The sequence below is a fragment of the Sardina pilchardus genome, chromosome 4, assembly GCF_963854185.1.
Source record: "Sardina pilchardus chromosome 4, fSarPil1.1, whole genome shotgun sequence".
NCBI classification, from domain to species: Eukaryota; Metazoa; Chordata; class Actinopteri; order Clupeiformes; family Clupeidae; genus Sardina; species Sardina pilchardus.
This window is the reverse complement of record NC_084997.1, coordinates 24,296,270-24,322,245: the sequence shown is the minus strand read 5'-3', so window position 1 is coordinate 24,322,245 and position 25,976 is coordinate 24,296,270. Positions and strand designations below refer to the sequence as shown.

Below are 25,976 nucleotides of genomic sequence, written 5' to 3'. Positions count from 1 at the left end.
CTAGAAATAGCCCTAATGTGAAGAGGATGTATAAAGTGCAAATAAAAAAATAATACTTACACACAGCCACACACACCCACCTGATGTAGTAACACACAAATGTAGTGCAATGCAACACTATTACTGACTTAATAACAAGAAGGTATAGAATATATAATCAATTTTTTTTTTTTTTGTCTATATTAGTGGAAAGTCATGAGCTAATGGATTTCACCTTGAGGATTTACACTCTTTGACACTTACTTTGGTGACCAGTTTGGTCATGTGCGCCACCTAATGATTTTAAGAAGAAACCACACCATGTCAAGAAAGAGCGGCATGTAGCTTTTATTGTTCATGTGAAACTGAAATAGCTTTATCATGTAGGAGCGTGACAAAGAAAGAGACAGATTCTAGTGCTCTTCAGGGCCATTTGGCCAATGGGTTAATTGGTTTAATTGGGTTTAATTGCATCGCCTTTTTATCGCCCTTTTTAGCGCTTTCCCCACATGTGTTTAAGTTGCATCGCCTTTTTATCGCTCTCCTTACAATGTTTTTTTTTTTTTTTTTTACCAAGATGTGAAGCTTGTCTTTATTTGAAACACACACACATATTATGTAATTATTTACATTATATAGGCCTATACTGACATTTCTGATATTCATAACAGCAAACTTTATGCAGATTATAGCCTACTATTCATATTCCACACTTTCACACACAAGCAAAAAACAAGAAAAACATCAAAGCTGTAATTGCAATGGCGGCTGAAGCAGCACAGCGTGCTGCTCCGGCGTTTAGTGCGTTTTCCCGCACCTCACCCGAAATATATAAGACTCTAGATGGCAAGGTGATCGTGGAAGATGAACTACTTAACTTTATTGTAGTGAAAATGAGGACTCTTAGTCAAGACGAAATCGTCACACTTGTGACAAACCATTTCACCTCTGAGCGAATTGAATCCTCCAAGAAAGTTTTGTTTGAGGTCTGTACCAAGACGACACAGCGGTTGGTCTCGCATAAAGGAGCACAAAAGGACATTAACAACGTAAAGTTGTGCTTGAAAGTACTCAATGAATGTGGAGGCGATATTCCTAAATTCGTCTCACACTTTCTGGATGAACTGCCTCCTGTCTCGTTTAATAGCATTGATGTGTCGGTGCTGATGGGGAAAATGCTGCAAATCAACAACGACATTGCTGGCATGAAGAAAGTTATGGAAGCGCAAGTAGTCGCCTGCGGGAGTTTACGCTCGGTGACCGAAGCCCTAGATAATAGGCTGGTCGCGGTGGAGAGGCCCGGCGGCCTCCCTGGGCAGGTGACTGCCGGGGAGACTTGTGCTCCTGATTGCAATACGGAGAACCTACGACGGATGCCTAGCAGGAGTGTCTGCGCAGCTGCTAGCGTGAAAGTGGATCACCCCGAAGGACGGTTGGATACCGAGATGGCTGAGATTAACGCTTCAAGGGAGAACCCCACTGTCACTGCTCTTGTGGTGCCTGAAGATCAAGCACCGTCTCCCCCGTGGAACCGTGTCGTGAGAGAGGGGAGGCGTCGGAATAACCCGGCTTCAGGCAGCCGAAAACCCTCTACTGAGTTCATACACCACCAGAAACCTCAACGCAAGAGAACTGGCATTATCGGCACCGGCACAGCCAGTATACAGGCAGTCCAAACGAAGATGGTGAGTGTCTTCGCAACGAGGTTTGATCCGAGCCTCGAAGCAGGTACACTCAGTAACTATCTTAAAGGCAAACTTGGGCGAGAAGTTGAGTGTCGGAAGATAGAGGCCGCACAAGGGAGATTCAGTTCTTTCCAGGTCACTGCGGAATGTAAGGAGGTGGCAGAAATGTATGACCCCCAACTCTGGCCCACGGGTTCGTTTGTCCGGCGCTATTACGAGGCACGTCAATCGAGAGGGCTTGGTGCTTCGGTGCCAAAGTCGGTAGGCCTACCCACCGTCACCAAATGCTCTGCGTTCAGTGAGTCGTTGGCGAAGGAGCAGGCCGTAACGGAATTATCGCCAAAACATTCATGAGGATCGCTTCTTATAATTCGCGAGGACTGCGGATTGGACATAGCGATGCGGATAAGGCAAGGAATACCAATGTTAACTCGTTGTTAGACGAGTGTGACATTCTCTGTCTTCAAGAGACTTGGCTTCCCAAGCAGGATCTGGATAAGCTAAACGTCCTGAATAAAGACTTCCACGGTGCCGGTGAGTCCACCACAGACCTCAGCACAAAGATTGTGCGAGGAAGAATACCAGGGGGTGTTGCAATACTATGGAATAAGAAATATGACCCTATAGTGACTGTGACGAGAATGAATGTGGACTGGGCTATTGGCCTTGAAATTAACTTCGATGATAAGAGGATGGTTATCATAAACATTTATATGCCCTACGAATCCAACCAGTCAGAGGATGAATTTTTAAGTAGATTAGCCTTCTTGCGCTCATTTATTGAGGACTATGATTCTACATGTGTGTATATTATTGGGGATTTTAATGCTGATCTATCAGACAATAATTCACTATTTGCTAGAGATCTGATTGAGTTCTGTAAAGAAAACAAATTGTTTTTAACCAGTCAGCTGTTGTTGCCTAACAGCAGTTTTACATATGTCAGTGATGCCTGGCAGACTACTTCCTGGCTCGACCATTTAATGTGTACTGCAGATGCTCATTCCTCTATTGTAGATATGGTGATAAAGTATGACATGGCTATTTCTGATCATATACCCATATCTATGTCATTGAATGTTGATAATATCCCTGTGTTGGCTCCTAGCAATGATGCAAACAATGTTAGTAAACCAAATTGGGTAAAACTCTCTGAGGAGGTAAAGCGCAAATATTTTTCATCAACTGACAAGCTGTTGGGGTTGATTGAATTACCTAAAAATGCATTGCTGTGCCAGGACATGAACTGTAAGAACCCTAACCATGGTCTTGAATTATGTTCCTTGTATGAAAGCATTGTCAACAGCCTTATTACATCAAGTGCTTGTCTTACTACACAGAATAATAAAATACATAGTAATGCAAAACCTGGCTGGAATGACCATGTGGGTATGTTACATACTGCAGCCAGAGAAGCGTTTAAACTTTGGTCGGAATCAGGCAGGCCTAGACAAGGTCCACTGTTTGTGAATAAAAAGTCCACTAATGCCAAATTTAAATATGCTCTTCGCTTTATCAAAAAGAAGGAAAACACTATGAGAGCTGATGCACTCGCTAAAAAGCTGCAGAGTAATAACTGCTATGACTTCTGGAAGGAGGTCAAAGTGTTAAATAACTGTAAAACCTCCCTCCCCTCTGATATAGAGGGAGTGTCTGGTACTGAGAATATAGCTGAGAAATGGCGAGAACATTATCAAGAACTGTTTAACTGTATTAAGAATGAACCCTTTGTTTTAAATGACATTGAACCAAATGAGAATTTTGTAATTAGACCTGATGAAATTTTAGATGCAATCTCAATGCTAGATGATAACAAGGCGTGTGGCATGGACCATATATATGCAGAACACTTGAAGTATGGGAGTCAGAAACTCTGTCCTTTATTATCAATGTGCTTTACTGGGCTCCTTATCCATGGAGTGCTACCTGATTCACTTCTCTCCATATTGCTCGTTCCAGTCCTAAAAGATAAAGCCGGGAAACTGAATAGCATTGACAACTACAGACCAATTGCGCTTTCTAGTATTCCATCCAAAGTTTTGGAACGCGTCCTCATTACCAGGCTTGATACTTTTCTACTAACATCACATAATCAGTTTGGCTTTAAAAGGAAGCATGGCACAGATATGTGTATATTTGCTTTAAAGGAAATGGTTGCAAAATATGTGGATCAGAATTCGACCGTATTTATGTGTTTTTTAGATGCCTCTAAGGCGTTTGATAGGGTCAACCATGGAAAATTATTTATTAAATTACTGCAGAGAGGGGTACCAAAGGTCATTATCAGGATGCTAGTATACTGGTACAGTCACCAGACAATGAGGGTCAAATGGGGCTGTGGAATATCCTCCCCATTCTATGTATCAAATGGTGTTCGTCAAGGGGGTTTATTGTCCCCGGCTCTATTTAATGTATATATGAATGATCTGTCAATCCAACTGAGTCGGTGTACTACTGGCTGCCTCATTGGTAGCTCTCTCATTAACCATCTTGTGTATGCAGACGATTTGGCCATTGTTAGTCCATGCAGTGCTGGCTTGCAGCAACTACTTAAAGTATGCACACAATATGGCCTTGAGTATGACATTAAATTTAATGCGAAAAAGAGCAATGTCATGATAGTTAGAAGCAGAGAGGATAAAAAATTGACTTTCCCTGTTTTCTATCTGTGTAATAGCCCACTTGTGGTGTGTAAGGATGTAAAGTATCTGGGTCATATAATCTCAGATGATCTTAGTGATGATCAAGACATATATCGTCAACGCCGCAAATTATATGCCCAGGCTAACATGTTACTACGCAAGTTCAGTATGTGCTCTTCTAATGTCAAATGCTCTTTGTTTAAAGCCTTTTGTACACCTATGTATACTTCTCATCTATGGTGTAGATATAAGAAAAGCAGTCTGCAGAAGCTTAAAGTTGCCTATAATGACACTATGAGATTGCTGATGCAGCTACCTAGATGGTTTAGTGCCAGCTACTTGTTTGTCCACTCCAATGTGCCAACCTGTGAGGCAGTCCTTAGAAATTTAATGTACAAATTCATGTGCCGCCTGGATCTCTCACATAATAGCATTATTGAAGCTCTAGTGAACCCAGCTAAGAGCTCCTTGAGGTACTCCTCTAAGCTTAGGAGGCATTGGAGAGAAAGCCTATATGTTTGATGGGTGGTTTTGTTTTGTCTTGTTGTCTTGATGGCTGGTTGTATTGTTGTCTTAATGGTGTTGTTTGTCTTGTTTTATTGTTGTTGTTTTTTGTTTTGTTTTTGTTTTTGTCTCTTTGTCTTCTTGTTTTTAAAATTATTTATTCTGTCTGTTTTTTATACTCTGCTATGGACATTGTACTAGTGTCTGTGATAAATAAAGAATTGAATTACAACTCCACTTCTTAAATTCAGCTGTCTGGTTGAAGCCTGAAAATATTGTAAACATAGCAGGCTAAGCTTATCATACTCTACTGGTTGGACTGTTCATTTTCCCCACATGTGTTTAAGTTTCAAGGTAAGCTAATACTTTTTCTCCTTGGGACAGGCCCTTTTAAGTCTTGGAGTTGAAAAACATTGGTGGTCAGTCAACTCGAATGCAAGAGTTTTAATCAAATGTCTGTAGCATAGCCTACTAATGATGCTAACCGAATATAACAGTAATTTAGCTAGTCGTCTTCTATGCGTCAATGCGTCCACGATTGTGAATGTTTTATTTGGATTAAATGTGCATGTGGAGGGCGGCTGTCCATTGAGCGCGCACGAGAGCGGGCCAAGGAGAATGAGTTTACTTCTACTGTTTGGTAATTAAATTGCACGCATAGACTACAAAAGTTGCGGGAGAACTTTATGCTTCTACCCGAGCATGGAGACAGACAGCCGTGCTGTGCACGGAGGGCATAGGGGCTGTGCGTGTTTGTGTGTATGAGAGACAGACGCGCGAGTGACAGAGAGGGAGTGCAGGGAGAGGAAATTAAGCTTTACGAATGCTGCGTGTTTTTCAATAGCGTTTCAAAATAAGAATAAATAAATAAATAAATAAAAGAATAACGAGACGCAATATGTGGCGGCCGGTGCTGAATCTGTGGCGCACCGCCACAAATTTGTCTATGTGTGGGAAACACTGACGGGAATACTGGAAAAACAACAACCGGCAGCCTTCCGACATTAACAAGCAAGCTACATCGGATCGGGCCTGATTTTTTAGTGTTGGAACCGCGTCGATAGCTCAAACGTTCTAGGAGAAGGGGCGTCTTAAAAAAAGTGGGTGAACATAGGGTGACCAGACGTCCTCTTTTGCCCGGACATGTCCTCTTTTTGAAACCTAAAAATGTGTCCGGGCGGAATTTCAGAATCGTCCGGGATTTTGTTATTCTAGCCTAACGTGTTTTCACCGAATTTGCATTGCTCTCTCTTTCATTCACTAGTAGGCGAATCACGCGAATCACAGTTCGCTTTGCATTGAGTTGAAGCAGAGCCCCTTTAGGGAGAGCCAGTCCACTTCCTATTAACTCCATTGTACCGGATTGTTCCTGCAATCTGTTGAAATTCCGCTAGGGGCGTTGCCGAGCAAGTGATAAATGAATTGTGGTCTATGGGGCTAAGCGGCTAGAACTCGTTTTTTTCACAGTTGACAACTTCATTTCTTAATGTACATTGTCGTAGTAGCTACCTGAGTATAGGTTTTCCACTGGAAATGAAATAAAAAGTCACTCATGTCCTTTCTGCTTTTCATAGGATGGGCCGTTTTCCCTGTAACATGCTAGCATTTAGCTCATGGATGCTCGCGACAATCGCGACCGATTACGACCGTCGTGAAGCTGAACCTTCTTTAGGTCTATGGCCGTAAAGTGGTTCGCTTGTGTCACGTGACATGAAAACTTTGAAAGGGTTTTTAGGAATAACAACAAATATTGAAAATTGCATTGGTCAGCTGATTGTCAAGTCAAGTTATCCTGCATCGCATGCATTAATGCAATTTCAGGAGAAAAAACTATATAAAGACAAATGTGGTATTGGGGGGTTCAGCTCCATTGCCACCCATTCATTCATCACTTGCTCGCGATCGCCCTCTAGTTGCAGTACCATGCGGAAGTATTTCGCTAGTGGTCCTTCTCCCCTTATTAGACATTCTCTGCCGGCATCTTCAGCCATGCCGAAACGCAAGTGCAAGTTCACTGACGAATTGAAACGTAATTTCCATGTTTTCGGCTCGGTCGAGATCAATGCAAAGCAGGCAGTTTAGGAGGACTGAAAAGTATCAGCCATTGGACAACTTTTCAACTTTAAAAATGTCTCATTTTGTGCAATTAGGTTTTATTTTTTATTATTTTTGTTTTACCATTGTTGTGACTATACTTTACATTGTATAGCCTACAAATGTATAGTTTGTTTTTGCACATTTAAAACTTTCAACTACAAAATAGCCTTTTGAGGCAGTATTTTTCTGTTGGGCCGGCCAATAAAGCTCATTATCATACATCACCATGTATGTTGACACAATTGTATGAATGCACGTGTTCATAGGTGCATAGCAGACCCAAATCCCCAAATCCCCGCCCCCCCCCCCCCCAATAGCAAGCCCATTAATTACAGTGTAGGCTATCTAGACATATCAAGGCTGCACAAAGCCGTAACTTGGCACTATTTATAACACTAGGCTATTAAATTATGTGGTACTACGATAGCAGTTATGTGATTGTAAAACTAGGCTTTCAGCTCAGATCTGTGTACATTATTGGGGTGATTGGTCAATCCTGAAGTGGAGATGTAGGCTACTGTACAAGACCGATTAGGCTACTTATTAAAAAACGATTACTTCCGCATTTATGAGCATAAGGGTGGTAATTTTTAGTGTCTCTAGTGTCACATAAAAAAAAGCGATGGTCACCAGATATTGTAAGCTATGGTATTCACGTAGGCTATTTGCACGCCCAAAATGTTTGGAGAGGCAAAGCTCTTGTAAGATATGACAGAATCTTACACATGATAACTTTGTTTTTCAAGATAATTGTTTGGTCAGTAGGCTATACGGTAGATTTACAGGGTTTGAGCTATAACTAACCAGCTCCCGAGCAGCTTTGGTTGGCAGCATGACATGGCTTATGAACATGGTGGCTATGAACATGGTGACTATGTAATAATGAGCTTTATTGGCCGGCCCAACACTAACAGAGAAACACTGCCTCAAAAGGCTATTTTGAAAACTTGAAAGATTTAAATGTGCAAACAAACTTTACATTAGGCTATACAATGTAAAGTATAGTCACAACAATGGTAAAACAAAAATAATAAAAAATAAAACTTAATTGCACAAAATAAGACATTTTTAAAGTTGAAAAGTTGTCCAATGGCTGATACTTTTCAGTCCTCCTCCTAGACTGCTTTGCAGGTCAGGCACTCAGCTTCGTATTGATCTCAACCGAGACAAAAACATGGAAATGTACGTTTCAATTCGTCAGTGAACTTGCGCTTGAGTTTCGGCCATAGACCTAAAAGAAATTTCGGCATGGCTGAAGATGCCAGATAGCCATGCGCGTTGCCAGTGGTAAACAAGGAAGTGTGCGCTAATGAGGTGAATAACCAATTAAATGTTTAGGCCGAGAATATCAACCAATGACGGTAGCTCTAAGGTCAGGCTCTACACCTACACTTCAACTCAATGCAAAGCTAGCTGTAGGGGGAGGGCATGATTAGGCTACTATGTGAATGAAAGAGAGAGCAATGTAAATTCGGTGAAAACACGTTTGAGGATAGAATAACAGAATCCCGGACGATTCTGAAATTCCGCCCAGACACATTTTTAGGTTTCAAAAAGAGGACATGTCCGGGCAAAAGAGGACGTCTGGTCACCCTACCTTGGGATCATGCATGCATGTGTGGGTTTTGTGTGCACTCTGTATGGTAGGGCCTCCTCTTGAGACATAGCCCAGGGCCACAGAACAGCTTAATACAGTCCACTTAAATTGCTGAGATATTTCACATTTCAAACATATTTCATAGTGGTACAGATGCTATTATTTGGCACAAACTCAGCAACAATCATGTAAGAGCTGAAAGATTCTCATTTTGATTTTTTTTGGTTAAATCAACAGCAGTCACACAGCTGTCAAGAACCTATACATGCATGTCAGTGTTGGGACAGTCTGTGTATTTGATGTAGTTCGGAGACAATTGAGGTGAAATGTTGGTTTTGAGACTTCAATCCACATTCATCACTTGGTCCATGTTGAAGAACGTCTTGTAATGGACCTTCACATATTTTGTGTGCTTGCTTTTTTGCGTTTTCCCTCAATCGCTCTTTAAGAAATGCATGTGTCTGCATCCGGGTATACTTTGCATACTTGACTTTGTAAAAAGATTTACGCAGACGGCAGACAGGAAATAGGTGAACATATCATCCACAGAAGTGCCAATACAAAAAGACAGCCAAAGCCCCAGACCTGAAAATGAAATTGTCAAAGACATGTGATCATTGACTTGCACATGATATGTGGTTATTCAAAAAGGAGAACAGAGTGGCAGTTCCATGCACACATTTTCTCAGCTTTGCTGAGATTGCACTTTGAGATATAATATAAATATAATACAGAAAGATGGATACCACTACACAATGCACAATACTTCCTTGCAGCCTTAGGGTTTTAATTTCTATTATTAGCAGACATAAAAGTTAACCTTCAGAAAGTAAAAGTCCTGCCACATATTTGCTCCAACCATTGACTGAATTTTTTTTTAATGTATCATATCCTGTAGTAATCAACTCTGATTATTAGTTTTGTTGTGCCTTGTTTGATGTTACTTGACAATGTAATTTCCAAAACATGACTTTACAGCATTGTTTCAAATGTGCCTAAACCCTTGCACATTGCTCAATGTAGTACAGGCAGGAAAATAATAACATTACTTACCTTTGATTGACTTCGTATAGCATTTAGCTTAATCTTTGGCTCTGGATCGGAGTTAGCTGTGCAGGAGATGTTTTGATCCGATCTGTTGAAAGTAGACACACACACATACCAGTCTCCATCAAAAAGTGTTGAATGATCCACATTGATGCAACGATCAGCCCTTTTTTGACTCGTCTGCCTAATGTATAGAAATAGTTCCTCCTATTCTTTTCTGCACAGGAGAACTGATGGTCACAGCAACAGCTTCGGTAGCATCTTCTAAAGATTCTTTTGATTTGCTTGTCACTTAGGAGGATGATGATGAAGATGGTTAAAATGGTAACACCATGTACAGTGTACAGATAGCTAGAGTTTCAGATTTTGCACAAGGACAGTCAAAATCCAGTTTCAAGATGTACTGACTAACAGTGACAAAGAGTAGCACAACCGGAGCAGTTCCATTTGCAGTTATTTTTTTCAGTAGAGGAGAAGACAGGCCGGATGGTCCTGGATACGGCATGTTGGTCTTATCAGTGGCTTCCCACCTTGATCAGATATCAGATTAACCACAAGAAGCTGACTCTCTCTATATACAGTATCCTTTAAATTACATCAGATCTGTGATTAGTCTCATGCTTGGGGAATGTCCACATGAAGCGAAACTTTGTATAGGTGATAGTTTTTTCATTATTTTCTTGCTTAACAAGCAATTTTGTCTCTTTTGGCATAAAAAAAAAACCTTGGGTCAAGCTTGCACATTTGGTCTACCCCATCAAAACCACACGTGTATAGACACACATTTTCAGCATTTGTTCGACATGGACTTCCTCAGTCGTGTAGCTGGCTCACATCAAACGTGACATAGATGGCACTTTACAAAGGCATTACTTTGATGACATGAGGGGGAAATACTCAGCTACACACGCTTTCAATTTCTGTTGTGGTTTTCTGTAAATTTGCATGGAATACCAGCAACAGCATCTGCAGCCAAACACACAAAGCACAACTTGCTGAAACAGGTCAAGTAAGAGACATGTAGCTCCAGCACTTTAATCTTGACATACAATTAAAAAAAGAAAAACACACAATCAACATATAAATCACACTGTCACGGACTATTTATTCCCTACACTGGACTGCTTGAACCTTCTGATACTACAAATGACTTTACTCTACTCAACTGACCCTAGGCAGATGGGTTGGGCCCTTGAGTCGTGGATCTGTCTGAGGTTTCTTCATATGTATCTCCAATTCTAGGGAGTTTTTCCTTGCCCCTGTTGCTCATGGGCTCTCTTTGAAGGTTTAACACTCTGTAAAGCACCATGAGACATGTGTAATGTTTTGGCGCTCTATAAAAAAATAAATTGAAATTGAATGTGTTATTTCATATTCTAATGTCTGAATGAGATAAAGAGAATTTGGTGGTGGCATACTCTGGTCATCTGGATCATTTGGAATAAGACGGTCAAAAGGTCAGTCTGACAATCCTGTGACAACTGTTATTAATATGATCGCATAAAGGCATTAAGTCTAGCCTGGTTACCACACAGGTCTTCTCAATTGCAATTGAGAGTGGGTCTGAAAAGTTCCATTGCCTTATCACTTCCAGCAAGGCCGTAACTAGCAGTGAAATGAAAATGGTGCACTATACCAAATCATTTCAGAAGTACAGCAATCTTGTAAATGAAGGTTTTAAATGCAGTTTTCTCAATTTCAAAGAAAAACAAGTCCATGCCAACATTTTAGGGACATTGTCAAAGTTTGCAATTATCGACATGGGCATTCTTAACCACAAGAGGAGGAAAAGCAAGCCAGCAGCAGAGTTGCCATGGGGTGCCTGGATGAAGTTGGAAAAGGCAATGGAGAGGAAGATAACAGACAGGACACCTGAGTGGATCCCAAAGAAGATTAAGGGCGTATTCACACCAGGAAGGTCCGTTAGTTCACTTATTTGGTCCGGACCATTTTTTTTTTCTTTTTTTCTTTTTTAGTGCGGCTCGCTTTCACACCGTGATTAATTGCAACCGGACCAGAATTTATAAACAAAAGCACATGTGCTAAGGTCGTTCAACCATTGGCTGGTAAACGTGTAGGTGGGGTGAAGAATAGGAAGCCAAAGTCAAAGTTGGCCCACGTAAATACTATGTTTGCGTACTGTACTCGTTATTATCCTAGCAATATAGTATACAGTTACAGCTTTGCAGAAGTGCTTGAGCGTCAAGACCGTTTGATGCAAGTTTAACAATATCATGCTCGTAATTTTGCAATGACGAAGACGTGCAACAAAACAGCTGAGAAGAGCTCTCATGTGTGTCCAACATGCTAACAGCAGGCCTACGGAAGACGGAACGGGTAGGAGATGCAAAATCAAATTATTGTTGGCAAAAAAACGTTAGCCCACTGCTGCTTACAGCTGTTGTGCGTCACAGAGCTATCCTACATTTCCCACAATGCGCAAAAACTACGGGAGCTCGTCAAATCCAAAAAAGGTAGATTTCTGTAACTGGGTCGGATCGAGGTCGGTCTGCTTTCACACCATAAACGAACCGCACCAGGGTTCGATAGGAACCGCTCCGAGACCACCTCCTCAGCTGGGTCTCGGTCCGCTTGTTTGGTCCGCACTAGAGTTCGAGTGATTGTATTCACACCAGTCAAAAAGGTCCGAACCAAGCAAGAAACGAACTTGAGTTCGTTTTAATCGAACTAAACAAGGCAGGTGTGAATACCCCCTTAGTTCTTGATCCAGGTTGTTAATGATCCTCCTTCCTAATCCATCCTAACCTATCCTTTCTAACCCATCCAACCAGTTCACATGGGGCAAAGCGTGACACGCCTCCATGCCCCTCCATGGGGTGATTGAGGGAGGGACGCTACCGCTGGTGGCAGGGCGATCAAACCAACCTGATTTGATCAAACACGCAGGGAATGTTGGGGGTTAGGATGATTCTGAGGGCCTGCACAGAGAGCCCCCCTGATAATACTATATATTATCGGTGGGACCCAAAATGATTGTCTGTCATAGGGCCCAAACTTTCTAGCAGCACTTCTGTGTCCTGGAGAGGCAGTTGAATAGTGACGCAGATGATATTGGTATGGGACGCCACTTGGACAACATTTTGGATAACAGTGTGTGTTGTGAGGCTCTGCTCTGAAAAATGTAACATATGCAAATAGTATTGACAGATACTCCCATTCTTTGCTAAATCTTAATCTGGTCTACGACAAAAAAGACTGTGATTGATACTACTGACACCCATTCTTCAGGTGTGAGATTAATCATTGAAAGACCATACAGTAAACCTGATCTGAACCTTCCTCTATGGTCAGAGTCTGCTTGCCATGGACTTCAAGGTGTGGTTCTGTTGGATTTGTATGTGAAGAATTTGTGCTTTTTTGGTTGATCAACCTGAGCTAAACTACTGTAGTAATATTGGAAACGACTGGTAACGACTAAGAGGAAATGAATGATCCAGAGACTCACAACTGCACTACAGAGAGAGGAAGCGAAGTCAGTCGATCACGATTCTAAACGAGACTCTTTCCGGGAGAAAGAAAATGGTCTCTGTCTCTCCCTGAAGAAGAGTTCTCCAGTTTGCGGGAAAACACTCAGTAACAGTTTGTATCAAACCTAGCTGTCTACAGCAAGAGTGTTTAGTGGGCCAGATGCAGCACCTGTTTGCCATGGGTCTGCCTTGTTGAGATTCAGAAAAAACAGAAGAAACAGAAGAAACACAACTTCGCTGAAGCACTAGACTGTCAGGTAAGACCTACCTTTTGACAAGGCGATTATTCATTATAAAATTGAAGTTATGGTATTGTCAGTATATACAGTATATATCATTTACGGCCTTGTTAAAACACTCAATGTTCTGTATAGAGTAAAAAATAACAGGCAATGTGAGAAAGAAATAGGGGCAAGAAAGGAAAGGAAAGATAGACAGACGGGGGAGGGGAAGGTACAGTCGCTTAAAGATGTTGGGTTAATGATTATATTCAGATCTAATATGGAGGTCAAAGTTACTGTGCCAATGTACGACAGAAAACAACGATAGAATTGAGGACTTGGAGATTGATGTTTTTAGAGCTTAACACAGTGATCTGCCTATTTCAGGAGCACAAAATGGCAGCTGGAGGCACAGATAAAGGTAAGAGATACTTCTGTATATCTCATCATGGTGTGTGTGTGTGAGTGTGTATGTGTGAGAGAGAGAAAGAGAGAGAGAGATATGTTTGAGAAAGTCATTAACATAACTCTGTTTGTCCACAGAATTTAAACTGGACAAGCGTCATGATATTGAGGAGTTTTCTCCCGGCGAAGATGTCACTCTTTGCTGTTACCTCTCTCCTCCAACCAGTGCTGTTGCCATGGAGATCAGGTGGTTTAAGAAAACAGAGTGTATTTACCTGTTTAAGAATGGAGACGTAACAGTACTGGAAGGTTATAAGGGCAGAGTGAGTGTAGACACCCAGAAGCTGCAGGGGGGAGACGTGTCTCTGAGGCTGAGAGAGAGCCGAAAAGCGGACGAAGAGGTGTACACATGCCAAGTCGTCGGTGCACGGACAGAAGAAACAAGAGTCGGGCTGTGGATTAAAGGCAAGTCTCCTGTCTCTCTGATATCAGCCCAGCTGACAATTCACAACACACTTCAGGCACATTCACACCAGGAACAATAACTCTAACTATAATGATAAAAGAGTCCATGATACAGACCAAAGATAAGGGAAGTTTCCTTGTGTTGATGAATGTGAAGTCTGACATTTGTTGGATTCTGATTGGCTGAACCATAGAACCATTTTTGTCATCACGCATATGAATGTAGAAATTACAGAGCTATTTACATTTTGAGATGTTCACATAACGTTTTGCAGCTGTGTAAAATAATCTATTAGTGCATGTGCCAAGACATTTTGGACCAGCAGAAATATTTTATGCATACATACATGAAACACATTGTGCACAGACATATGAATTATAGAAAGTGGAGAGGAAGAAATTTGATATCATCTAAGGGATAATGTATAGTACGCTGGTCATTATCGGGAAAATAAGGACCGACAGGGCGAACCAGACCCCAACGCAAAGCGGAACGTATCATTACACGGCTTTTCGGAGTGCAACAGAAAGTACCGTTTACATTAATAGGCCTAACCAACATTCAGAGGTCTGTTAAACTATATAATGACCGCAGCAAAGTATATAATGACTGCTGTCAACAGGTTTTATACTTTTGATTAGTGTCTTATATCGTCATATTCCAATGGGATTTCATTATAAGTGAAAGTCAGCAGGTTACATGTTGCTACAGCTACGCAAGTTCTATTTGTGTGGGGAACTATTTGTTGATGTGGGAAAAATGTGGGCCCTATGACAGACAATAATCCCCCCCTCCACCATGGTGCTCTGGGCCCCCTGTCAGTGACTTATGACTAATCGTTCTGACCACCACCACCCTCCTGCTAGCGGCGCCCATGACTAGCAACACCACATTATCCCTCACATCATGTTCTAAAACGTATTTATTTACACATGGGGAAATCATATGTGTATGCACAATTGTCTTGCTAATGTTTGGAAGCAGATATATGCCAGCTATTATTATAACATGTAGGTGAAAACCATGCTAATCTGACTAATAATCTTGTCTCTGCTTTTTTTAGATCGCCGATTAAGTAAGTACTAGAGTGGACGTAATTTGTTTGGGTTTCTCCACACACACACACACACACACACACATACACACAAAGAGAGAGAGAGAGAGGACCCTATCTTACACAGATATTAAGATATATTCATTAATAAACTTATTAATTAATTCATGGCATGATTGATGATCATTTTTGTGCGACTTTGTCTCTATTGGGCCCCATTACTGACCTCTTCTCTGCTTCTGATTTCTTTAGGTCGGCAAAGTAAGTACCAGAAAGGAGTTTTTGATTGGGGGTCATCATCAAGCCTCTGTGTTTAAGTAGCATGCAGTTGACTGATAAAGAAAGAGTGTCTTTTTGGAAAGATGAAATTACACATCCTAGAATCAAGATGTTTCCAGTAGTGGCCCTTTGAATAGAATTTAAAGACAAACGAATTGGCCATTGTAGCGAATGGGCAGAGCGGTGACCCCTTTAACCTGGGTGTCCGGGGTACTAACCCTGCAACTTGACCGCAATGTGAAAGAGCCAGGCTATACTCAACTGTAGTGATGGTTCTCCATCACAACCATTATTAACCGTTTATCTAAAATTGGCTCTGGAACAAGTGAAATTGGTTTGGAAATATTTTTTTTTATTCTTTGAATAGTTTCTAACCTTGAAATTCCTGAAATATCCTAATCCTAAATCTTTGCTTCTTGTTCATTTAGGCCTGGAATTTGGTAAGTACTCGAGTGAGAGTGATATTATGGATACTTGTGAATTGTGCTTCAGATGTGTTCATGACTGCTTACCTGCTTCAAAAATGCTCATCACCCTCTGATATCACAGGTGTACCTGAGATAACTGCTGAAGACAGAAGGAAAATGGAGGAATCATTCCAGTCTCTGGGTGAGAGTTGATCGATGGGGTTGGATGAATGCTGAATGAGAAGATAGAGGATAGATTGGTCCATTCAAGTGAGGAGTGGAGAAGATTGATTAAACTAATATACTGTCAATGTCAGGTTTATGAGCTTAGATGACTTTTTTTTAGTGTTTTATTGCATAAACTTATATTTATAGTGACACACTGAATAACCCTTAATCTAAAAAAAGACAAACATATAAAACACTATTATTGCACTTATTGCAAATGTACATTACACTGTATTTCTAACAGATAATGAAATGGTCTTCTCCTAAAATAGTCAACAGTACAAAACTAAATATTACAATATGTCGCCTCCCAGTTTCCCCTGCATTGCAGACTGAATTCATGAAGGAACCCACACAACCAGAGAAGAGCAAGAAGGCAAAGGAGATGCTGAGTAAAGATGGAGAGATGGAGAAGCTGGAGGACAAGAATAAAGAGATGGAGAAGACAATACAGGACCTGGAGAAGATGCTGGAGGACAAGAATAAAGAGATGGAAAAGACAATACAGGAGCTGGAGAAGATTCTGGAGGAGAAGAACAAAGAGATGAAAAAGACAACACAGGAGCTGGAGAAGATTCTGGAGGACAAGAACACAGAGATGGAAAAGACAGCACAGGAGCTGGAGAAGATGCTGGAGGAGAAGAACAAAGAGATGAAAAAGACAACACAGGAGCTGGAGAAGATGAAAAAAGAGGTGGAGAAGATGGAACAACTACTAAAGGAGAAGAACAAAGAAATAGATAAGAAAACAGAACAACTGGAGGAGGAAAAGAAGACGACTCAAAAACTAGAGGATGGAAGTAAACTCCTTCAGCAAAAAGAGACAGAACTAATGAACATGACTAAACGACAGACGGAAAGAGAGGGACTACTGGAGAAGATGACTAGTGAGGTGGAGACTTATAAAAGACAACTTGAGTCACTGGGAAAGGAATTGCAGGAAAGGGACAACAAAATACAGGAGATGGAGAAGATGCTGAAGGACAAGAACAAAGAGACAGAGAGGACGAAGCAACACATAGAACTAAAGAACAAAGAGATGGATCAGACAAAACAGCAACTAGAGGGGATGGAGAACGAGGTGGAGAAGATGAAACAACAGCTACAGGAGAAGAACAAAGAAGTAGAGAAGAAAACAGAACAACTAGAAGATAATAAAAAAGAGATGGAGAAGACGACCCAGAAACTAGAGGAGGGAAATAAACTCCTCCAGCAAAAAGAGACAGAACTAATAAAATTGACCGAACGAGAGACGGAGAGAGAGGGACTACTGCAGGAAAAGGAGAGGCAGCTGGAGGAGAAAATCAAACAGCTGGAGAGAGAAAAACAGCAGGAAAGGCATGGAGAAGGTGGGGATCAGATAAGGCTTACATTGTAATTGTGCATACCCACAGATAGTATAACTAAAAATGGTGATCTCAGAAATGAGATGTGGTGCTTTAGTTATTTTAGGTTAGGTTAGTTCAATACACTTTTTGCTGTAATTAAATTAATGTTAAATGTAAACATACGTTTCTAATCCAGACATTTTGTTTGTGTTGGGCTCTCAGATCCTGATCCTCCTCTCGTGGGAAAGAAAAGACACAGCTCTGAATTGCACCCTCCTACCAGTAAGTCAACAGTGCTCTCAGCTCAGGTCATTGCTCAGGTGCATTGTTCCACCATGAATTAGAAGTCATGAAAATTTGAAGAGGTGGTGGCAAGCCTTGCTGCACTATAAATTAATATTCAATCAATATTCAATTAATAATTGCAGTCAGATACCCCATGTGTTACCCTAGCTACTGTATACACTGGTTTACTGACATTACTAGTGGTGCACACAGAAGACGCTCAGTGGCTGGCCACAACATTATACTGAACCTAAAAGGCAGCTAGCTGCTCTAACCTACAATCGGTTTGTACACCCTCGCCGTCTCAATAATAATTACATGTAATTTCTGAGTTTGTCGTTCATTTGCATTATTAGCCTATTAATCTAACCTTTTTTTTTTTTTTTTTTTTGTCGAAGGCATGCATTCCTTTAGGAAAATTGAATGTTCTCCAACCATCACTGTTTTGATTGGACAAAAACTTCTTGTAATCTTTTTTTTTTATGATGTTAGGAATCCATGAATAATCAGTTCCAAGTCAGTTCACCAGGAAATTACAGCCTTTAACTCAGTTTTCTTTCAGTGAGTTGATTGCCATAATTCAACGCATATAGTGCAGTGTGATTATTAAAAAGCAATTTTGTGTGTCTGTATGTGACTGTATTTGTTTGCAGTGGCAGAAGACAATCTTGCTGGACAAGAGCCTCCACAGTCTCCTGCTGTGCCTGAGCTGAGGCTGGTGTTGATCGGGGGGAGTGCGGCTGAGAAGAAGGAAGCAGCAAACACCATCCTGGGCACATCCACACACACAGAGGCTCAGCACAGTGAGAGCAAGCAGGGGAAGGTGGCAGGGAGATGGGTGACCCTGGTGGAAACTACAGACTGGTTCTGCAGTGGACTCTCTGAGAAGGACATGAGACAGGATGTGAGGCTTTGTGTTCGACTGTCTGCTCCGGGACCTCATGCTTTCCTCCTGGTGATCCCGATGGAGCTGTCTGAAAGTGCAGCGAGGGAAATGCTAGAGAAAATGGAGGGTATTTTTGGGAAGGGCTGTTGGAGTCACACATTGCTCCTCTTTACTAATATTAAAGGGTTGAGAGAGACAGGTGTGGAGGAGTTGCTCCAGAAAGGTAGTCCGGAGCTCCAGCAGCTGGCAGAGAAATGTGGGAACAGATATCACCTTCTCAATGTTATAGACAGGCCTGATTACATGAACATTACACAACTGCTAGTTATGATAGAGGAGATGTCAAGAAACAGAGAGAGATTCTACAGCAGTGAGACCTACCAGGAGGCAGAGAGACGTAGAGAGGAGGAGATGTCAAGAGCTCTGCTTGACATAAGTGGTCAGCAATTCCTGAAAAAGATGGAGGAAGAGATCAAGCAAAATGAAATATCAAAATTGCAAGAGAAAGTACAAGAACTGGAGATGAAGATGAATGCCGAGAGAGATGAGCAAAAGAAACGAGAGATGGAGAGAAATTTAGAAAGGATACGAGAGGAGAGAGATAGGGAGAGGAAAGAGATGGAAGAGAGACATAGAGAAGAGATGTGGGAGATGAGAGAGAGCTATGAGAACAAGGCCAGGGCTGAATCAGAGAGAAACCTCATAAAGGTCATCCTGGCTGAACAACAGAGAAAGATGGAGGCAGAGTTGAATAGGCAGAAAGAGGAAAATAAAAGAAGGACAGAGTGGAAGGAAAAAGAGACGGGAACAATGGAACAGAGAATTCAGCGTCTACAGGACGCTTTGGCAGAGGAGAGAGAGAAACAGAAGCAGAATCTAATTCAGTATCCTCTTCTCATAGCTGCGGGAATGATGATGGCATACAGTATTCAAAATTTAGGTAGATGATCAATTCATTAGCAATGCTGGAGGATATTCGTGTCTGTCTGTTCAGACTTTTATTGTCTATGCTGTATTATGTTAGCCTAGGTATTCCCATGCTGCTTTGCATGCGATTTCATTCACGCTAAGGCGGCCTGGAAACCACAGCCCTAATTTTCGCCTCAGATAGCAAGGGGGACAGCAAGACGATGACGACGTCTAAGCTACAGACCGAAGCTTGTATTTTAGTGAGAACCAAACCAGCTTTTGTTCAAATCTACACACCTATCACTGGCTAGCCTATGAGTTACGCACAGACGCATTTTATAGACATCCGTGGCGCCCAATAAATGGATCTGGGCATTCATTCAAATATGAGAAAATGAACGTTTGGTTCCCAGACCACATCTCATTGAGATGTGGTGGCGTTAGCCAGGCTAGTATTCTGTTGTAAATTAATTTGTGAAAGAGAAATATTTGAGAAGAACTACATTTGACCCTCTCACTCTAAATATGTGTGCAGTAAAATGGAGAGCTGCACAGTAAACGCTGGATGAAAGCTGGAATTCATTGATGGTGGATCATGACTATACCGAGAAGAAAATACTCTATTCAACATGGGTATTTTTTACAAATGTTCAGTCTTGGGTTAGGCTTAATCCAGGACAACATGAGATGAACTGAAACTAAACATTCTGTTATTTCCTTATCCATCATTCTATCAAATATTCAGCTAAATACTCAACAAATTATCTAACTGTCAGTAGTCGTATTTTGCATTTATATTTTGATTCAGTATAATTGATGACGAAGTTCCATCGGTGACCTCTTCCTAATACATGGTCATCTTTGGTAGGCTATTGATGCATTGGCTCAGTGTTAGAAGCCAGAATGCTGCTTGCTGTTTTGTGAGAGGTGATATTATGAGTCACAACAGACAGAAAACTAAACATCTACTCGGAACCCAGAACTGATCAAAACAGTTCAAATGAGAGCAGAACCGCCACCAAGTCATTAGACCAGGCAGGAGAATTTGAGGGAGGAAATAATTAGCCTTGGGACAAGGAAAGGATGATCTCTGTACAAGTCTGAAAAGAGAGACCGTGTACACTATCTGACTGCGGGCATATCTTTGCTTGGTTGTGCCAGTGGCAGTGCAGTTATGATTATTGGACAAGGTGCGCACATTGTCTGAATAGCAAATGTACTTGCGCACCACAGACGTGTGAAAAACAAAGTGTGGTCAGGCGCTTGATCACAAATTGCTATTTTGACGCAACAGAAAATGATAACTGAAAATGATAAATAATAAGTTAAAGTCTTATTGATACGTATATGTATGTATTATTTCAATGTATAAAATTGTATAAATACAAGTTGAATTTTGAGTGTGTCAAATGGTGAAGATAAGAACATTAAACACAATGTTGTCTAGTAGTCAGGTAGAACCCCAGGATAGGTGTGACTGTTAGGTATTAAACCGGGTTTGCCTTTTATTATGTTTGTGCTTATGTGGTTACCGTACCCCCATAATGCCCTCGGGGCTGACTTCCTGTATCTTGCCCAGTTCAGTTAATTAAGTAAACGAACCAGAATCACACCTTGCCTGTCTCCTCGTTATTAATGTGAACTAAGGTAAATACATGACAATTGGCGACGAGGATGCGTCTGAACTCACGTGTAGTGTTCGTACTTATAAATAGCCGTTTTGTTTTTCAAGTTATTCGCGTAGTTGGTTGTTTTATTACCGAATGAGCAGCACCTCAGCCGACGAAAGCGCGGGGAGCACCGAAAGCTTGGCACGGCTAGTGCCACCGGAGAACAATACCGTCAATACGACACAGGAAAGTTCATCCGTGCCGACCGTGCACAGACAAGTGGTGGAAGGACAACGCGAGGCAAGTCCTTCTACAATGGCTGGTGTTGTGGGCAACATTGGGCCGTTTGATGACACGGTGGAGCAATGGAGCGCCTACACAGAGCGTTTTGAGTTCTTCGTCTTGGCAAATGGAATTAGCGCGGAGAAAAAGGTAGCTACTTTCCTTACAGTAATGGGCGCAAAGACTTTTAATGTTTTCCGCGCTCTGATACAGCCCAAGAAGCCAGGAGAGTTTACATATGACAATATTGTTCAAACACTAGGTGAACATTTCTCGCCCAAGCCGTTGATGATCGCTGAACGTTTCAGATTTTATAAACGTAATCAGGAGGAGGGTGAGACAGTGACTATGTTTGTAGCTGCGCTCAGGAAATTAGCAGAGCACTGTGAATTCACCGAGGACACGCTTAAAGATGCAATTCGCGACCGGCTGGTCTGTGGACTGCGCAGCGAAGCTGCACAGAGAAAACTGCTGACTGTGGACAAATTAACTCTGACCAAAGCAATTGAAGTCAGCGTGTCGATGGAATTGGCTGCCAAAGAGGCACAGCAGCTGAGTGCATCCACGGCTAAAGTGCTGAAGATTGCTGGTGGAGAGGACAGCTCGCCAACGAGGCCATGCTATCGCTGTGGCCAACCGGGGCATTCGGCAGCAGAGTGCTGGTGTAAAGACTTGGACTGCCATGCCTGTGGAAAAAAAGGTCACGTTGAAAAGGCCTGTCGTGGCAAGAAAAAGGGGACTCCGTCTACACAGAAAAACACTTACAAATACAAGAGAGCTGCTACACATAAGAAAAAAGTACATGTGATGGAAAAGGAAAATAGTGCCAGCGAATCCACTGACGATGAATTGCCCCTCCACATTCTTTCGCTGCCTGGAGGGTCTGACAGCTACTGGACAACACCCTTGCTGGAGGGTAATCCGGTGCGGATGGAAATTGACACTGGGGCAGCAGTATCACTGGTTTCAGAGACAGTGTATAAAGAACACTTACACCACTTACCAATCCAACGAGCTCGAGTGGTGCTGAAGACCTACACTGGGGAGACAGTGGCGGTCAAAGGCCTGGTCAAGGTCAAGGTGGAGCTAAATGGACAATGTGTAAAGCTTCCCTTATATGTTGTTCGAGGCAATTACCCGTCCCTGCTAGGCCGTGCATGGATGGATAAAGTGCGGATTGACTGGCCTACCGTCCGCATGCTGAGTCAAGGGGAAACAGCTCTGGAAGCTGTCTTAAAGAGACACGGCGAACTCTTCACGGATGGACTCGGGCACATGAAAGGTATCACTGCAAAGCTGACCATAAAACCAGGCAGCACTCCCCGATTCATTAAGGCAAGGCCAGTCCCGTACGCACTGCGTCCAAAAGTTGAAAAAGAGCTGGACAATCTGGTGAATAGCGGGGTGCTCGAGCCTGTGGCTATCAGTGACTGGGCTACCCCAATCGTGCCCGTCCTTAAGAAAAATGGTAGCCTACGAATATGCGGCGATTTCAAAGTGACTGTTAACCCAGCCTTGCAAAATGAACACTACCCGCTGCCCCTCATCGAAGACCTGTTCGCGGGTCTAGCAAATGGCAAACAGTTCAGTAAAATTGACCTGAACCAGGCTTACCTACAGATGCCTGTAGACCCCGAGTCCAGAGAGCTACTGACAGTCAGCACGCTCAAGGGCCTTTTTCGGTACCGCCGTTTAGCCTTTGGGATCACATCGGCCCCTGCACTTTTCCAAAAGGCGATGGATCAGATTCTGGCGGGGCTTCCGGGGGTGCAGTGCTACTTGGACGATATCCTCATAACGGGAAGGGACAACGCCGACCACCTCCACAACCTGGACATGACGCTACAGAGGCTGAGGGAATATGGACTGAAAGTTCGAAAGGAAGAATGTGAGTTTTTCCAGTCCTCCATTGAATATCTAGGTCATGTGATTGACGGCAAGGGTCTACACAAGGCCCCCTCCAAGACCAAAGCCATTTTGGAAGCCCCAGCACCACAAAATGTCAACCAGCTACGCTCTTACCTGGGGCTCCTGAACTATTATGGCCGGTTCATTCCCAATCTCTCCACCTTATTGAAGCCCCTCCACGAGCTGCTGAGGCAAGGTAAGAAATGGGAGTGGTCAGAGACTTGCCAATTAGCTTTCGCCAGCTCAAAGAAAGCCCTGCTAAACTCAGAGGTGCTGACCCACTTCGACCCAGCACTGCCACTACAGTTAGCATGTGACGCGTCCCCCTATGGGGTTGGCGCAGTTGTCTCACACATCATGCCGGATGGCACAGACAAACCCATTGCTTTCGCCTCTAAGACCCTCAACAAGGCTGAATGTAACTATGCGCAGATCGAGCGGGAGGCTCTCGGCATCGTGTTCGGGATTAGAAAATTCCATCAGTACCTTTTCGGAAGGAGATTTACGCTGCTGACCGACCACAAACCGCTAACAGCCTTGCTGGGACCACATGCGGGCATTCCACCGTTGGCCGCAAGCAGAATGCAGAGATGGGCCCTGCTGCTCTCAGGCCACGACTACGACATAAAGTACCGGCGATCGGAACTACACGGTAATGCGGATGGCCTCTCCCGCCTACCGCTCCCTGTGGCGAGGCCAATGACACGACAAAATGACATATTCTACTTCCAGCAGGTGAGCGACACCCCTGTCACCGCAAAACAAGTGAGACATGCCACACGGAACGACCCGGTGTTATCGGCAGTAATGGAGGCCATCACGAAAGGCAGGAGAATCTCAAACACAGCTGACAGCAAACCATACTTGACCAGGCAACAAGAACTTTCTGTACAGTCTGGTTGTCTGCTGTGGGGCAGAAGGGTCGTCATACCCCCCTCTCTGCAGAGCCCCCTGCTGAAACAACTCCACGTCGGACACTGTGGCATAGTGCGCATGAAGGAGCTGGCTCGCAGCTATTTCTGGTGGCCGGGGCTAGACAAGCAGATTGAGGACAATGCGGGCCGTTGCACCACCTGCCAGCCCGGGCGAAACGCACCACAACCAGCGCCAGTCCACCCATGGGAATGGCCGGCGGAGCCGTGGCAGCGTATACACATTGACTTTGCTGGGCCATTCGAGGACAGAATGTTTTTGGTGGTGGTGGACGCGCACAGCAAATGGCCAGATGTGGCCATCATGAGGTCTACAACCACCGGGAAAACCATAGAGCGACTGGAGGAAATGTTCAGTCGGTACGGAATACCAGAACAGCTGGTGAGTGACAACGGGCCCCAGCTTGTCTCCGAAGAGATGGAGGCTTTCCTCAAAATGAATGGAATTCAACATATTAAGTCAGCACCCTACCACCCGTCCACAAATGGACTGGCTGAGAGATTTGTGCAAACCTTAAAGCACAGCCTCAAGGCATCCGTGTCCCAAGGCTCCCTTCATCAGCGACTGCACAGTTTCCTACTGACTTACAGGAACACACCACACAGCACCACTAAAGCGTCTCCTGCTGAGCTCCTCCTAAAAAGAGCGCTGCGCACCCAACTGGACTGCATACGCCCTCCGTCCAGGGGCCAAATTGTTCAGAGCAGTCAACAAGAGCAGAGCCGACGTAGGTCAGGCACACCACGGTCTTTTCACATAGGAGACCCTGTCCTAGCTCGCAATTACCTAAGGGGGCCCAGGTGGGTGCCAGCAGTGATAGTGGCCATTACTGGTCCGCTGTCATACCAAGTACGCACAAACAATGATGCTGTGTGGCGTCGTCACACTGACCAACTGTTGGCCCGCAAGGGCCCCGCTTCGGAGCCAATGGGCTCTCCTGCACCCGACATCATCGGCCAGACAGACCCTGCGGAGGGCCTGGCTGCCTCGGACACCCTGCCGGCTACACTTCAGGAGGACAACGCTACGGATCAGGTCCCCGAGCCCCCACAGACAGCGGAAGCAGCGCCGCCGCCGCCGTCGCCGTCTCTGGTGAACCACCATTCTCACCGGTACCCCACGCGCGAGCGACGGCCTCCTGACCGTCTGGACTTGTAGCTGCTTCCTCGCTGACGGAATGTCATATCCTTTTTTGTTAAAAACGTATGGGTTGTGTTATACGTTATAGGTTAACTTATCTTTGTCTTTGGGGGGCTAATCTTACAGAATATGGGGGGAGGAAATGTTAGGTATTAAACCGGGTTTGCCTTTTATTATGTTTGTGCTTATGTGGTTACCGTACCCCCATAATGCCCTCGGGGCTGACTTCCTGTATCTTGCCCAGTTCAGTTAATTAAGTAAACGAACCAGAATCACACCTTGCCTGTCTCCTCGTTATTAATGTGAACTAAGGTAAATACATGACAGTGACATTAGGTACTAATGCAATTTTTTGCATAATCTGATAGTTTAGGGGGTGTAGACTTAGAGTCTGACGGGTGCCGCTCCGGCATCCTTGAGCATTTTCCTTAAAATGACATCATCTGCCACACCCCTTTTTGATCATAGAAAGTCGTCTAAATATACATTAACATATAAACCCATCATGTATGGTATCAAATTAAAGCTCTTCTCATGCAGGAATCATCTTTGACCATCAAAAAGATGAAAAAAAAAAATGTAATGACATAATCTGC

General features: G+C 43.2%; 2 protein-coding genes across 2 annotated transcripts; both read left to right on the top strand.

Moving 5' to 3' along the window:
• Nucleotides 1-740: 740 nt before the first annotated feature.
• On the top strand, nt 741-19,511 carry LOC134078910 (centrosome-associated protein CEP250-like). The gene is made up of 9 exons (XM_062535076.1): nt 741-1,707; nt 2,133-2,198; nt 13,804-14,130; nt 15,438-15,446; nt 15,957-16,073; nt 16,414-17,448; nt 17,650-17,709; nt 18,366-19,105; nt 19,500-19,511. The coding sequence occupies exons 1-9, from the start codon at nt 741-743 to the stop codon at nt 19,509-19,511; spliced, it is 3,333 nt and encodes a 1,110-aa protein (XP_062391060.1).
• Nucleotides 19,512-22,671: 3,160 nt separating this feature from the next.
• Nucleotides 22,672-25,398, top strand: LOC134078909 (uncharacterized protein K02A2.6-like). Its single transcript, XM_062535075.1, has one exon. It carries the CDS (start codon nt 22,675-22,677, stop codon nt 25,396-25,398), a length of 2,724 nt encoding a protein of 907 aa, XP_062391059.1. The 5' UTR covers nt 22,672-22,674.
• The last annotated feature ends 578 nt before the right edge of the window (nt 25,399-25,976 follow it).